The sequence below is a fragment of the Pseudopipra pipra genome, chromosome 2 (genome assembly GCF_036250125.1).
Source record: "Pseudopipra pipra isolate bDixPip1 chromosome 2, bDixPip1.hap1, whole genome shotgun sequence".
NCBI classification, from domain to species: Eukaryota; Metazoa; Chordata; class Aves; order Passeriformes; family Pipridae; genus Pseudopipra; species Pseudopipra pipra.
The window spans coordinates 99,152,921-99,168,521 of NC_087550.1; the positions used below are offsets into that span (position 1 = coordinate 99,152,921).

At 36.4% G+C, this 15,601-nt stretch overlaps 2 protein-coding genes across 6 annotated transcripts in view; both read left to right on the forward strand.

Annotated features, from left to right (window-relative positions):
• WWC3 (WWC family member 3) overlaps window positions 1-11,195 on the forward strand; it is a 97,376-nt gene extending 86,181 nt beyond the window's left edge. Inside the window, exons 16-23 of one of the 3 annotated variants that reach the window (XM_064646570.1) lie at window positions 1,284-1,433; window positions 2,148-2,299; window positions 2,977-3,136; window positions 4,290-4,454; window positions 5,764-5,856; window positions 6,768-6,998; window positions 7,740-7,867; window positions 8,665-11,195. In XM_064646570.1, coding sequence (XP_064502640.1) covers window positions 1,284-1,433; window positions 2,148-2,299; window positions 2,977-3,136; window positions 4,290-4,454; window positions 5,764-5,856; window positions 6,768-6,998; window positions 7,740-7,867; window positions 8,665-8,731 — 1,146 coding nt within the window. In that variant the 3' untranslated portion in view covers window positions 8,732-11,195. Of the gene's footprint in view, window positions 1-1,283; window positions 1,452-2,147; window positions 2,300-2,976; window positions 3,137-4,289; window positions 4,455-5,763; window positions 5,857-6,767; window positions 6,999-7,739; window positions 7,868-8,664 lie in introns of all 3 variants that reach the window. The other 2 variants (XM_064646571.1, XM_064646569.1) reach the window with 2 other exon arrangements.
• A 692-nt stretch (window positions 11,196-11,887) lies between these two features.
• CLCN4 (chloride voltage-gated channel 4) overlaps window positions 11,888-15,601 on the forward strand; it is a 42,563-nt gene continuing 38,849 nt past the window's right edge. The window contains exon 1 of one of the 3 annotated variants that reach the window (XM_064646574.1): window positions 11,888-11,938. In XM_064646574.1, coding sequence (XP_064502644.1) covers window positions 11,935-11,938 — 4 coding nt within the window. In that variant the 5' untranslated portion in view covers window positions 11,888-11,934. Of the gene's footprint in view, window positions 12,018-14,534; window positions 14,654-15,601 lie in introns of those variants that run through there. The other 2 variants (XM_064646576.1, XM_064646575.1) reach the window with 2 other exon arrangements.

A 15,601-nucleotide genomic window follows, 5' to 3' on the forward strand; every position in this document is an offset into this window, starting at 1 on the left:
CTGATATAAAAATATCAGTATTTGGTACACATTTCTTTTATACGCTGCATCAGAGGAAATAGATAATTAGAAGACATCTCTGTTTTATGTAGAAAAAAGAAAAGTCATCTCTCTAGCCACTGAGATGAAATTACTTCCTCAGTAACATGCTGTATCCCGGTATCACATTATTTTGTGAGTCTCAAAACCTTTTCTCCATTGTCCTTTATGCACCTGTTTAAACAGAGCCCCAGGGAACATTTGTCTTGGAAAAACAATACAATGTTTTTTTAATTATTGTTTTCTAATTAACTGTTTCTTTACCTGCTTAAAGTTGAATGCAGTTTCTATGTACAATTCCTACTGCCTTTACTATTAGAATCATTGTATCCAGCTGGTTTATGAGCGATGAAAACCATCTTACAGGACTTTACAGTGATATAAATGAAAATATTCTTAGCATGTGGTCCACTAGCATGGAAATGAACAGGTTGTAGAGATAGCCAGATAAAGCCAAAAGCAGTACTTAAAGGCTAACTGATATAAAATCATTGGTAGGTGATAATAAATAATAAATAAATAATAAATAATAAATAAAATAGGCAGCATAGATTTGCTTACAGCTGTTCTTAATTTAGGTGAACACCACTGAGAATTTCTTACATGTACACTCTCTGATGGAGTAGGGCTACTTCAAAGTTTGAAACACTTTTAGTGGGAAGCCTCCATTAAACCTCTTTTCACGTGAATCTGGGAGATGTAAGGATGGCCTGCAAAGAGGAAAAATAGCTTTGTGGCCCATTTGACAATCTTATGATATAAATAGGCAGTAAAAGAATTAGTTTACACAACATTTTTTTTTCCATTTAAAAGGTGCCTTTGAGGACCAGAGAACAGAAGGGTATCAGAATATAGTTCTCTCCAAAAACCCACAAATTAAAGTAACATTGTTAAAGTTATAATAATTTAAGCAAATGTATGTAATTGAGAGGGTTTTAAAAATAAAATATTAATAGCTGTCAGGTTTCAAGCATATCTACATCAGTCATACAATTTTAGTTTTTCAACTTTAAAAATTTAATATCTACTCCAATCCTTCCTGGTAGTAATAGTAAGCAAGAGACAAGAAATTCAGAATCTTAGACATTGTAACACAATGGAACAAAACTGTCTCTTTTAAAGAGAGACAGTATTTGATGAAGTGGGGCTTTTACATTGTAGGTAAAACACGCTTGAAAGAAGGTGGTGTCTATTCTGCAGAGAATGTTTATCTTATTGTGGTCAATGCTTTTTGTTTTTCATAGGGCATTGCTCAGATAAACCTGACGGATGCAGAGAGTTCTGGTGAGATGCAGCTTCACTGGTATACTGTTCAGATCTTCACTGGTTCAGAGCCCCAGAGAGCAAAGACCAAAAACCAGTGTGAAGACAGTATTCCTCAGTCTTCTGGAAATGTAACTACAGTTAAAACAGTATGGCTCTATAAGAGTGATTTGTTTATTTATTTGTCAAATAAGACCTTCAGTGTGGTTGTTTGTGGTCTTATCTCAGGTGCAGGTTTTTGAGGTGTTTAATTTAACTCTTATGGTTAGAGCTGGATTTCAGAAGAATAATTAAAAACTAGATCATGTCCAGACGGGTGCTTGAGATAGTACCCTATGTATGTTTGTATGGATATTTCCAGTCCAACTGTTAAAAATGTCTGCCTCTGCAGTTGAAGAGCTTGTCAAAAAGGTTGTGCAATTTCCATCCTTGGAGATTTTTCAGCCCTTGACTGGGTTCTGGACAACCTGATGTGGCTATGATGCCTTGCCTGCTTTGCACAGGACATCAGACTAGGTGACCTTCAGAGGTCTCTTCTGACTGTCTTGCTGGATGATGTTCCACAGTGAGATAAAGTCTGCCCAGTTTCTGTGACAAGTTGAACACCACGTACTTTTTGATCATTAAGATTCAGGGCAGATTTTTTTTTTTGTTTGTGGTTTGGTTTGGGTTATTTGTTGTTGTGGTTTTTGGTTGTGTTTTTATTTGGTTTTGTTTAGGTTTTACTGTTGTTTTTTTTCTGAAGGAACAGTGGCTTTGTTTTTATTCTGTTTTCTCTAAATAATATGCATTAAATATATTTCTTTTTTCGAACAGTTTTATTTGAAGTCTAATTTACCTTTCAGGATGCAGTGACAGCCCTATTAGCTAGGACCACTGCCCAGCTAGAAGCAGTTGAGAGAGAGCTGGCAGAAGAGAGAGTGAAGCTGGAGTACACAGAGGAAGAAATCTTGGAGATGGAAAGAAAGGAAGATCAGGCAGAAGCCATATCAGAAAGGTAAAAATGGTTGCTTTAATGCCTCATGAAACAGTTAATAATTAATACCTCATCAAAGATATTTAAACTATGGGTATAGTCTGAAATAGAGAAGGAGTACAGTAGGTCCTTATTCTGAGATCTGCTCCCTGTTAGTGTTGCAAGTATAAAATTCTGGTTTGTCATGATGTGCAAACAGGAGAAAACCTTACTCGAATAGCTGGTTGAGTTTAGAGGACTTGGAATTTGGGGAGTGGGAAAACATTTTATCATACAGAAACTTTGCTAGGGAGGCAACTGTAATGGGTTTGCAATAGCCCTGTACTAATAAATAAAATTTTGTGGAGACATGGGAAAATATTAGGGTTGTGATTTCATCCCTAATAATACTCCTAGTTTGTTACATGAGTAGTGGTTTTCTTTTTGTTATGTTTTTTTTAGTATTGTTAAAAAGGCCAGAACATGTGCTTAAAGAAAATTAGGGAAGGTGAATTTTTTTGCTATGAAATGTATTTACTTCTCTGTACCTGCAGAAATGCAAACAGGCTGTGTTCTACCTATGAAAATTCTGTATTTTTATTGGAGAAATAATACTTTTAATTGATAAACTGACTTGGATAATGAAATACATAAACGTGATGCATAATTGCATGAGTTTTTTTAATACCTGCAAAATTATTGTGATGTTCTGACTTTAGGAGTTGGCAAGCAGAATCTGTTGACAGTGGATGCAGTAATTGCACCCAGACTAGTCCTCCTTATCCAGAGCCATTTTGTGGGGATTCATTAGCTGGACACATGTTTGCGACTCAAGCAGGCCAGTACAGTTCTGGAAAAATGCAGCCTCCACCACTAAAGGTAATGAGAGAAGACACTGCAGCACAGAAACTGCCAAATGCCTCTCCCACACACTGTGTGTTACCTCTGCTCCTAGAGTTTGAGTCTGAATTGATCAGGAGAGAAAAGAATCAGAAATTACATTAACAACCCTGTATCAGCACTGCCTTCATTACAGCTGTGTTGCTATTGAGTTGTTAGCAATGCCCCTTTAGGGCTGGGTTTTTTTGTTTGCTTGCTAGTTATTTCTAAATAGAATTTGGTTTTTATATCAAGAGGCAAACTATTTTTACCGTGGCCTTTACATAATCTGTAAATATGCACCTGTATCAATTTCTGTGTTTACCTGAAATTGTAACAGAAAAGATCATGATCAGCTTCCAGTGCTCTTAGAAATAAGAATTTTGAAGGAATTGTGAAGAAGGAAGTGTAATGTTTTAAGACTTGCATTACTGTTTCAGTGTTACAATAACATGGAATAATTGTGTTGAAACTGATGTATTTAAAATCTTTTTTATTCAAGATATGAGACACTAAAAATAATCCTGAACAAGCTGAAATCAGCACATTTTCATTGAAGTAGAGGAACATAAGCCATTTGTGCTGACTTTTAGGGAAGATCATACCTCCTTTTGAGGAGAGAGTTCACTAAAAGTTTGGAAACTTTGCTAGATAGCCCATGTTTTCTATCTTTCTGAATATTTTAGTGTTCTTCTATCACTGTTTGAACAGTCTTTCAGTACCTTTTTTTCCCTTCCTTCTCTTCATTTAACTTCTTCTAGTTTTAAGGTGGTTATTTGCTTCAGTCACTGTTCTTATTGAAAAGTGACTCAGTTTTCTTCTGTTGAGGCTGGAGATCAGGTGGTAGCTTGGTTAATGCCTATTTGCCACTCCTGAATGCAGTCCTTGTGCTCTGCAGCTATGATTCATGTTATAACTGCATCTCATAATTGTTACTGTTGCAGTAAAGGCTTCTGAAAGGTAATCTTAAAATTTTGAATGACCTCATTTTAAAACTTTTTAAAAAATGAGGTAATTCATGCTCTGTTCTCAGTGCTCATTCAGATTTGAATCTAGCTAGCAGAGCAAATTGTTTACTTTTGATATTGTTGAAATGCCTGATTGTTTTGGCTACAAGAGAAAAAATAAAAAAATTTCCTTCATTGAAATTTAGGTGGATAAGGAAACTAACACCGAGGATCTGTTTCCTGAAGAAGTTGCTATTATTCCAAAGGAGAGAACCAGCCGCAGACCACGGGGTTCTGCTTTTGTTCGAAGCAGCACCATTGTTCGTTCCCAGACCTTCTCTCCTGGAGCACGAAGTCAATATGTTTGCAGAGTGAGTAAGGCTTAAAAAGAAGGAGGGGGGGAGGGGCCTCCATGCAAATATAATATATGTTTTTGATAACTGCTTTTTAAGGCTGTGTTGCATTTATAAGAAACTTATGCTACTTTTTAATAGTAATGAATAATCTTTCATTGAATTTAAACATAGCAGTGGGGAAGAGTTTCCCTGACTCTTTTTAAGAGTTTAAACCTGGATGGATTTAATTTGAAATTTAAGAATCTATGATAAATTAGATATTAAGCTCTATCCCTTTGCAATCTCAGATGTTAGGCTAGGGTGGTTGGCTTTACAGAGGTTCAGTGCTGTCTGATGAGGCGTATAAACAGTTAGCTTAGAAGCCATGTTTAACTTTCACATCTATAAAAGTTTGGAAAAGGGCACTGAATGTTTAATCTTATGGTTATTGCATAAATATTCTTATGACTCTATTGCTGTCATGAGTATCAGTCATAGGGTGCCTGTTACGCAGTGGAACGTAGGATTCCTGGGTGCACTAGGGCAAGTAACTGAAGATCAACTCACATTAGTTGATTGCTGTGTTCAGTGGTGAAAGGCTTATAAGCAGTTGGCTGTGGTTTTGTAGATTGATGTGTGGGTATTGGTTTTGCAACATTGATGGAATACACATAGCTTTGATCATACTCTTTCATAAGTTTCTGAGAGCTTGAGTTTGAAAATGCAGTAATGATTTTTAAATTTTGTGCTTTGCCCTAAATCAAGGAAATTCTGTTTTTTGTTCTTTCTTACATTGTGCACAGTGCACACAAACTCTCAAATTTTTCAATTTGATTTCTGAATTACGTATCTGTTTGTAATATAGAAAATGTGAGTAAAAGACCCTTGCACACCAGATAACAGATAGCACCAAAAGGAAAAGATCATTGAACACCGTCACTTAACCTGCATTTACTTAAAATCAGATGGGAGGTAAAAGTGGGAGACTGTATTCTTTGTGTCCATGACAGTAAATGCTTTAGGATTAAATATTATTGCTTCTAAATCCCCCCTCCACGTTTTTTTAGGTTCTTTTGTCTTGGATATAGTAGAATGGTTGGTGGAGCTTATCTGTATAACACTGATGATTTTAAGTTTTCTTGAATTATTGTAACTATACCATATAAGCACTATTATATATATTTTTATAAATAACTAAAACTGAAAAAAATCAGTTGCTTAAAACAAGACAGTTTCAGTGTATTTAAAAAAATAAGTCTCAAAACCAAAAAAAGAAAAAGTAATACAGATTTCTTAATGAAGATGACCTTGTAAGCAACTTATTTTCACTATCTTTTCTCCTCAGCTGTATCGCAGTGACAGTGACAGTTCAACCCTGCCAAGGAAGTCCCCTTTTGTCCGGAATACGTTGGAGAGGCGCACTCTACGGTATAAGCAGGTAATATACCTAGGAAGTGGATTTTTACTTTTCACTAGGTTACTAGAACACTGGTACTTATTACACTTAAGCTTTAGATGTCTGCAGGTGCATTCTGGTCCTTTTAGGAAGTGTAGAAAGCTTCTACAATGTAATTGGAGGGGTGGGGCATGTTTTGTGTTTGTTTTGGGCTTTTTAAGCTAAAGGGTAGACCTGGAGAAGTTAAATACAGTTGTGAACAATTATTAAGGAGGGAAAAAAGTGTGACAAAAATCAGTTTAATGGGGACTGAATTTGTATTGATTTAGATGTAAAGTTTGATAAATCTTTACAATCTAGTTTATGATGCAGGGTGCAGGCCCAGAGAAGTGTATGTGAATATGGCAGTAAAACATTCATCTCCCCTCCCATGCAGCCTAACAAATTTTAGACCCAAGTATTCAGGAATTAATAGGTTAAGCTCTTCTTTTGCCCCTGTGCCACTCGTCATGCTGTGGAACAAGTGGGCAGAGAAAGGCAGGAATCTTGCTCAGTACAGTATTTTCTGATGTCATGACTTCATTATGAATTTTTCATATTACATCCCTTTTATTATCATCATAACATGGAATTTTAGTCCATAAACTTCAATTAGTTAAATATTTATAAGTCAAAAAGAAACTGTAAAAGGAGGTAGTAGAAAAATTCAAAAGTAGACTGTCAAAGGAGGTAGTAGAAAGCATTAATTGAAAAAGTTCATGTATGATACAGAAAACCCCTACAGCTAGCTAGCCTTTCACTGGGGGATGTAAATAATCTCCAAAACTTCATATGAAAAAGACTTTGTGTGTGAATAAGTATAGAAAATGTATGGTCTATATAGCTAAAGCAAGACCAGTAAACCATATTGAGAGTAATAAATTGTGCATTTTATTTGAATCCTAATAACTCAGCAGTCCTGCAGATCATCTTTGGCTGAGCTTATGGCAAGGACATCCTTAGACCTGGAGCTGGATCTCCAGGCATCCAGAACTAGACAGAGACAGCTGAATGAGGAGATATGTGTTTTAAGAGAGTTGAGACAGCGTCTGGAAGATGCCCAGCTCAGAGGGCAGACAGATCTACCCCACTGGGTCCTTCGGGATGAGCGGTTCCGAAACTTGTTGAAGGAAGCAGAAAGGCAGGTATGGTAACATGATATAAACACTCAATGTGTTCAGAAATTTCTGATTACAAAATGTCTTGATTGTGACAAGATGTCTATAGAGCTGTTTTTTACAGAAACAGTGAGTTTCTTCCCTTGAAGTTTGCACAGTAAAAACTATTGCATTGATTGTTACCAAACTCTGTATTTATTTGAGGACAGGTTTTTGGAGAATGGCACGATTTGCCAGTGGCACTTTTGGTTTTGTTTTGGGTTTTATTTATTTATTGTTGTTGTTCATTTGTTTTGGTTTAGGTATTTGTTATTGGAACTTTAATAATTGTCTTTCTTTTGATCTTTGAAAGAAATTTTGCTTATTTGATATTTTTTTACAAGTATTTGGAATGTCCCTAAGTATGTGATTTTTTTTTTTCCTGTTCTTGGAGAAAGAAGTTGTAGACAAAGGTGGGAAAACTGCACAACAAATAAGATTGTCATTGGATTATCTGAGACAAAGACTAAATTTATTGTAAAATCTTGTTTGACAGTTCTGTGTGCAGTAAATTTTGTTAATTTAATACATATCTGTCTGAAGAGCATTAAGAAATGAAGCATCTCAGTCTTTTGCATTTATAATTCTTAGATGATCTGCTGTTTCAGACAATGTACTTGTGTGGTTTCACTGTGGTGAGTGGGAAAAAAATCCATTATTTTAATGTGGGTATTCTTGTGTTTTTTATATTTACATGTCCATTTTAAGCATTATGTTTCTTGTTTTCAGACCAGACAGACCAAATTTGAACATCACCAAGAGCAAGCAGCTGAAAAAATGCTAAAGAAGGCATCAAAAGAAATATACCAGTTGCGTGGGCAAAACCAGAAGGAGCCTATTCAGGTGCAGACTTTTAGGTAAGTGATAATGCATACTGAAATAGCATAGGAACAAACAGTTAATTAGAGAGATTAAAGCTTTCTGAAACATTTAGCTTAAATTCTGTGTGTCTTGTGATAGCCAGTCTTGTATCTGGATTTGCACAGAAGTTCCTTTTGAATTCTTTGTACTGCAAAGAGCCAAAGCTAAGGTAAAATTGCAGAGTTACAATTCTAATACACATAAAATTAAAAAATTAAAGCTTCAAATGTAAACAAAGCTTAGATGATTCTTCCAACTTAGTCTAGTCACTATTAAGTTCAAATGATTTGCCAGTTCTTCAGTACAAGCCTATGCACATAGTCTGTTTAATGTAATACATATATGTCATTAGTAACACACTTTCCCTAAAAATTACCCAGTAATATTCCAGCTTTATCTCAAGAAGCCTTTTCTTTGGACTCTGTTTTCAGTGTTGCAATTTTTTTTGTTCTCCCTTCTTTTTGTAGACATCATTGCAAAATGTACAAGGGTGTATTTTGCTTGGCAGGACTTGTCCTGCGAAGCCTTTTTACAGTCAGCTATGACTGGTGTTCAGTGAGTTGTATAAAGCTTCCACCTAGATTTTAAAAAAATAGTGATTGTGTTCAACAGAATGTTGTCAAAAGTATATGGTGAGGTTTAGTATTTAAGTTTGTTGTACTCAAATAAACCACCAGTTCAGTACATAAGTAACAAATACTAACCACTAACCAGAGTAAAGAAATCATGTTCTTGCGAGGAGGAGGGGAAACGTAGTTTGATTTATTTCCTTTTTCTCTTGTTTTGATCACAGAGAGAAGATAGCTTTTTTTACAAGACCAAGGATTAACATACCTCCTCTGCCAGCTGATGACGTATGACCTGTTGCATTGTAAACATGAAGTATTTATCGCTTTTATTTTAATGAAGTTCCTAGATTAGCCAAGTTTCTTTAAAAAAAAATTGTGCAAAAGCTAATATACACGTTTTGTAAAAAATAAAAAAAAGTAAAAAAAATTAAACATAAACAAAAACATATATATAAATATATATACATATATATTTTATAATAGCGACTGCAACAAGGCTTGGTTTTTCCTTGTTGTGAAACTGACATCTCTGAAGACAACTTATTTTATAAAAGATCGACTATCCTGTTAAGAGCGTGTACAGTTTTTATGCTGTTTTATTTGACTTAAAAGGCTGGAAGACAGAAACAAAGTGAGTTCAGGCAAATTCACTGTAGTGTAATTTATTTATAGTGCCTTTTTTCCTTGAAGGAAAATACCTACTTTAAGATGTATTTTAAGACTGAAATTTTGTTCCTCAGTATTTGTCATACAGTAGAATGGAATCATTGAGCTGGTTTTGTTTCTGATACCTGAAATGAAAATACTATGTTTCTAAAATTGTCACTTTTTTCAGCTTTATTATCTGTAGCTTATTATGTACATTGTATCCTTTAGCACTGTCTGTGTTATAGCAAAATATTATCACCTGCAGTGTGTTTAACACTGATTAGAAGTGATGTTAAACATTGCAGAATTCATTTGCATGTTCTTACTGTGCACTAATAGATTGTTTTCATTTCAGTTGTGTCTAAAGTATCTTTATATTCTTAACTAGATCCTCAGTATAAACGGGGGAAGGAAAAGGGTGACAGGTCTTTGCATTTTAATAAAAAGGGAGTTAAAAGAGCAGTGTGAGCGAGCTTTATGGAAAGACTGCTAATGGAATATTACAGTAATTTCTAGAGTTTTAAAGATTCTGATCTGATCCAGGAAAGCATGTGTGTTCTGACTTGGGGAAGCAGCTGCTTTAAGTAAGGGTGCTTAAACACATGTTCATCCTAAAGGATGTGCTTTGCGGTTACTGCATGCGAGTTCTGTTGAACAGTGAAACTTTCCACGAGGAAGGTGTACAATTCTGGAAGGTACAGCTCACTTGATTGCTAGCTGAACCAGCTAAAATCTGGTTAGAAATAATTTTACTTGTGATCATCCGTTTTAATGAAAGACTGTCACCCTAAATTCCCGAGAATGCCAGTTTTGTGTCCTTGCATCCTGCAAGTATGTAAAAATACTTCTTTACTAAGCTACTATAATAGAGTTGCTCATATTTTTCTAATTTTACATTACCTACAAAGAGAGGTGCCCAACACAAGACTGATTTTGCAAATTGCTGGAATCTCCTAGAAGGAAGATAGCATTGTCTTTTTATTAAATATCAGATTGGTTCCAGATTTTTATATGTCAGGAAATCCAAACAACAGCCAACACCTAAACAGACCTATCAGAATATTTTCAAATATTTTGTGAGTAAGTTCTCTTTGTGAATTTCTGTTACCTTGTTAAAGGTCAGGAAAACCTGGAAGTGTAATTGATTTACTTTTACTTATCCATGCTGAGGCAAAAAATAATGGGAAAAAAAGATTGTAAACCTAAATCATTAATTAATGAGATTGATTAACACAGACATTTAATCTTAAGGTAGTATTCCCTGTTTTCTAATATGGCCTATAATCATTACAGGCATCAAGTGTTGCGATCATATATATGTGAAATTAAAGTATATTTAGCATTTATCATGCTAAATCATTTATCATCCCGAAGCCTGTTTTTGCCACTAAGTTTTGGTGGGTTTATATTGGGTTTCTTGGGCACAACTAGACGTATTCAGAAACTATGCAGATAAAAACCAAATCGTGTAAGAAATTTGCAGTGTTTGTGTAAAAGTCTAGGGACAGCAAGCTTTTCAGTGCTCATTACTTGAAAAGACCAGTTAGTCACAATTTCGCTTCTCCTTTTCAACTGAGGCCGTCACATAGTAGCATTTATCCAAATTTATCATACAGTGACACCAGAAGTACTTGCTGTGCCCTAAGAACAGACAACACCATGTTCCTAGGAGGCTGGTCAGGTACTGGAAGGGGTTGCCCAGAGAGGCGGAGCACTCTGTCCCATAGGGTGGATGAAGACTTGAGTGGACATAGCCCGGAGATGCCGGGTTGCATTAGGCCTGCTTTGAGCAGGGGTTGGGGTGGGGACCTTTTTTCTACAGTAAATTCTTCTGTGACTATATAACAAAGGAGCAATGTCTGGTGGCCTCTCTGCTAGGGGTTTCAGTTGGTGTTTTTAAATTGTGACTGCTGTGAGATGTCATCAGTGTATCTTGTGGGTCTGTGATTCTGACTGCTGTAATGAGTTCTGTCTTGATGTGGTAATGAGCTATCATATTCAGTATTCATCTCTCTTGTTTTTGTCACAGTTCTGTATGATTGTGTCATTTTTGTATTATTTGAAAGTATTTCTTCTACAAAATAAAATAATTTGCCATAAACAGAAATAGAGTCTTGTTATATATCAAAGACATTTTTTGAATGTTTTATGTTTGCTATGTTCCTGGTGCTTTCATTAAAAAATTGTATTTTGAATAATACTGTCATTTAAGTGAATGTAATGAATTTTCAAATAAAAATAAGAGAAGAAATCTGAGAAATTGGAGATCCTAGAGAGGTTATACTGAAGACCTGAAAGGGATGCAGAGTGTAAGGAATGGCAGGTATGTTCTTCCAAGAGCTTATCAATCATGATAAGAGGACAACTGTATCAGCAGCTCATAGTTGAATATTCCCAGAATTCTTGGGTAGCTCCACTTAAAACACATTGAATTGCCTTTTTTTCATAGCAAACATTTGTACTTTGTAGATTTGTATTGAAAACAAGTTGACATCATTAGTTCTGTAATTATGACTAATTCCAAGGTGGAAACCACTCAAAAGAATACTGGATAACTTTTTTAGGCAGGAGTTCATTGCTGCTTTCACAAAGGAAACATTAAACCTGCATAAGTACAGAAAGGCCATTTCTCAGTTTCCCTCTGCAACCCTAAGCTGCAAGAGCACAGGCAAAATCATGGACATGTCACAGGCATGGACATGTGACCCCTGTCTCCATCCAGTATTTGCAAGGCGCAAAGGGTATGACAGAGTTTAGGTTATTTTTAAACAGTCTGCTAGAAATAGTCATTTGGAATACCAACTGTCTCTGTCTCACTGCCATCAGGATCAACAACAAAAGCTATAATGGGTATGTCATTTTGGATTTTCTGTGATGAGAACAACGTATTATTGGTATTTCTTGCTGCCATTCTTGTAAGCACTTAAAGGTAAGTGCAGAATAAAAAGATTTATTTTTTATTTTTTAGGAATTAGATGAACTATATATTTTGTTTTCAGTGGATGTAAAACTGAAGTTTGAATTTTAGGGAAGAGGATCCTTCACAGCTGGTTTTGACTCTAATCTCCTATATAAATATAGAGTTGCACATCTTCGAGAGGAAGAAGCATTTACAGAGAGACTTGAGAAACTGCAGGCTAGCAAAAGCAAGAACTATCTTTTCTAAAACATCATGTGAAGTGTATTTTCTTTATTCTGATATCACACAATTGACTGAGTAGCACTGGAAGAAAATACCAAGGAGTAAAGTTGATTTAGTTTTGGAATTTGTAAATGTCTGTTAAATCATTTGCTTGCACTTTGGAAAATCACCATATTCTTGGATTTAAATGCTTTTTAGGAGCTGGTTCTGGTTTCTTCTGATTCTGAAAAATCCCTTAAAAAATTGAGCATATGTTATCTAGGTTATAGAATTACATTTTTTAATAGAAAATTTGGTATTCTGTCCCTTGTTTGCAGTTTGACCATCCAGCTAAAAATGTACTTTCAGTAGGAGACTTAATAAGTTCAGCTGTGGTAATAGACAAGGAAAAAACAGGAAATGAATTTAGGAAAGTCTGTCCAGAAAAAAAATCGGGAGATTGAGAGCTTTACGCTCTTTTGGTAAGTGCACAAAATTACTATTCTGTGTCTAGGGCACAGTGTTTCTGTTAAAGTGTGTGTCTTTGGCATAGAAGTTCCCAGGTGTAGATGTTTGACAAATGCTGCTTGCTGTTTTCCACATTTCCCTCTCATAAACCGATTAAAGAAAATTGCAGTTACATTATCAAGAAAATGATTTTCAAGTGCTCAGTGTTAAACTTCCTCCTCAGAATTCAATTGGCCTATTAGTACTGATTTTAATGGGCACAAAGAACAGACACTGGCAGGAAGCTGGGATTTCTATCACTTTTCCACTTTTCACTGACATGGTTATGAAGGCCTGGGGCTGTTACTGATCTATGAGTGGTAGAGGACTATGATCTGCAGTGCTGTATGTGAAGGGCATAATCAAATCTCTTCTCTAAAGGCATGCTCCTTGCTCCAGAAAGGTGTGGGAACTTCAGATGTAGCAAGGTAATTGTTCACATTTCAGAATAAAATCCAGCATATGGCTTCTGCTTTGGAAGTCCCAGTCAGAAATAAGGAGTACAGGAACTTTCTTCAGCTCATAGACAAAAGTTGGAAAGAGCCATGTGGCCATTCACAACAAAAAAGGTTTTGTACACCCAATATCAGCTGGCTTGCTTTGCTGGCTGGGCTGCTTGCACGCACATCCATAAATTACTGCTCAAACACACTGGGACAAAAAGGTCTTCCAGAACTGCATTCCTTCACCTTTGAAGTGAGTTGAAGTCACATGTGGACCTTCAGTCACCCGTGGATATTTTCATGGGTCCTTGTGCAAGACCTCCCTCTACCTGGCTGTTGCATCTGCTTGGAAACACAAAGCATGAGCCTGGATACCCCTAAGGGTAAAACCAGTCTGTGCAATATTCCAATACAGGTGAATGGCCTGAAATAGAACACACTGCACGTGTATAAACACGTACGTGGGCTTCACAAAACCAGTTACAACCTCTGTCTTGCAGAATATAATCCTAGTGGCTTGTACAAAATTTGTGCAAATCAGAACTTTGTAGATTCTTATCTTGTAGAAATCAAATACATTGTTGAGTATGATAAAATTCTCAAACACCCCACTGACACCTCAAAAGAAACCACCAAACAACAAACCAACCAAAACCCACAAACCAGAAATACAGTTCTGAGGTGTAATACTCTGTTAACTAAAACCTGATAGACTAATTGTTGTGGGGAGGTTTTTTATATATTTTAGAATGTTGTAGCTTTTACATATTTGGGAAAGCTTAAGCAGACATTTTGAAAAGGAAAAGTAGGCTGGCATATAGAAGAGGATCTTTCAAGCAATGACTGTTGCATTGAAGAAAAGGCAGAAGGCTGCAAGTGGAGGGATGAATGGATGGTGAGGAGAATGAAGAAGTGAAGGTAACAGGGATGAAACCTTTGAGAGAAGTTTGCAAAGTATGAATATGATACAGAAGATGGAGGGAAGTCAGTCTGGATAAGCTTGACATGGAGCGTAGGGAGAAGGAAAAATGCAAGAGATGGTGAAATTGTGGTTTGTCTCATTTCCAAGCTGCTGTGATTACATATTTCATAGAGCAGCAACCTGGGTGTTGCTGCAGAGTCAACAGGAATACTTGTTGGCTTGCACGCAGCATACTCACCATGCTTTTTCCTCGTGAAAACGTGAATGTTTTTGCTGTTGCAGAAAAAAAAAAAATGCACAGAACAATTAGCTCGGGCTAGGGAGGGGAAAAAAGCAGCACACGTTCCAATGGTGACTGCATAGGTAGGGCAGGGTAAAGAGGCTTGCAGTTTAATCCTGCAGGATTGCAAGCTGGTCCGTCTCCCTCTGATCAGATATCCTATAGACGGAGGATGCAGTCACATGATTGTTACCGCTTCCTCCCCATGACATCACTGCTGTTGCAGCCATACCACCCCAGAAAGGATGCTATTAAAATCTTTGGGATTGGGCTAAATGATGTTGCATTGCAGGTAAGCAACATAATTCTTCGGAAAAATGATTTGCTGCTTACTCTCGTGCTAGTGTCCTAGAGCTCCAGCTCTGTCGGGCAGAGTTTCTGCTGGAAAATAAAGCGGCACAGTTTCTCTGCAGGCAGAGCGTTTGCAGGTGCAGAGGCTGCCTGCTGGCTCTGTGCTGATCTCCCGGCTGACATCTCCAGTAGAAATGCTGCCAGATGGAGCTTTATAGCTGAAGAAGGCCCTTTGTTCCCTGTATTTTCTGATGGTTCCTTCGGGTGTCTGCAGAATTCTGTATTTATGTGAGCAGCCATCATTTAGTCGTGTAAAGAGAGAGCAGCAATAGTGTTTTCTTCATTCTCTGTTTTTTTTTTTCCTGGATGCCTAAAGGAAGTTGTTGGTTTTTTACAAATAAATGTATCTAAGCTTATAAAGGAATGAGGATTAACTTGCTTGAGGGGCTAAGAAGTGTATTTGGGGAAAGAGGCTTTTCCTTATTGTTAATTTTTGCTGGTGTGGTTTCAGAGTACCTAGTCCAGCAGGTTTCCTGCATAATTTGCTGTACTGTAAATTAGGTTTTTCCTTGTTGTCCAATAGAAACATGAGAAATCCTTTCCCAAAAGGAACACGGGAGATGACAAGCAGATTTTTACTTCTTTGCAAAATGCCAATCACCAAATGGCTGAAAAATCCATGCTACACTGTGTTTTTGGAATTTATATTTGTGGAAGCAAAGTCCAGGGTCTGTTTTCCTGGTGTGGATGTTTAATTGTGCGCTCTGTTCAAATACCTGAATATATATCTGCGAAGGAAAAAATGGTGACTCTTCTGTGTTTTGTTTTTTTTTTTTCTGTATAGCTTTTTAAAAATATTTAAGGGGTTTAAAATTTTTAAACTTCTAAAAATTCATTCTAATGCAAATGTTACAATCTGAGAAACTAAGTTAATTTTTGAGCTTCTACT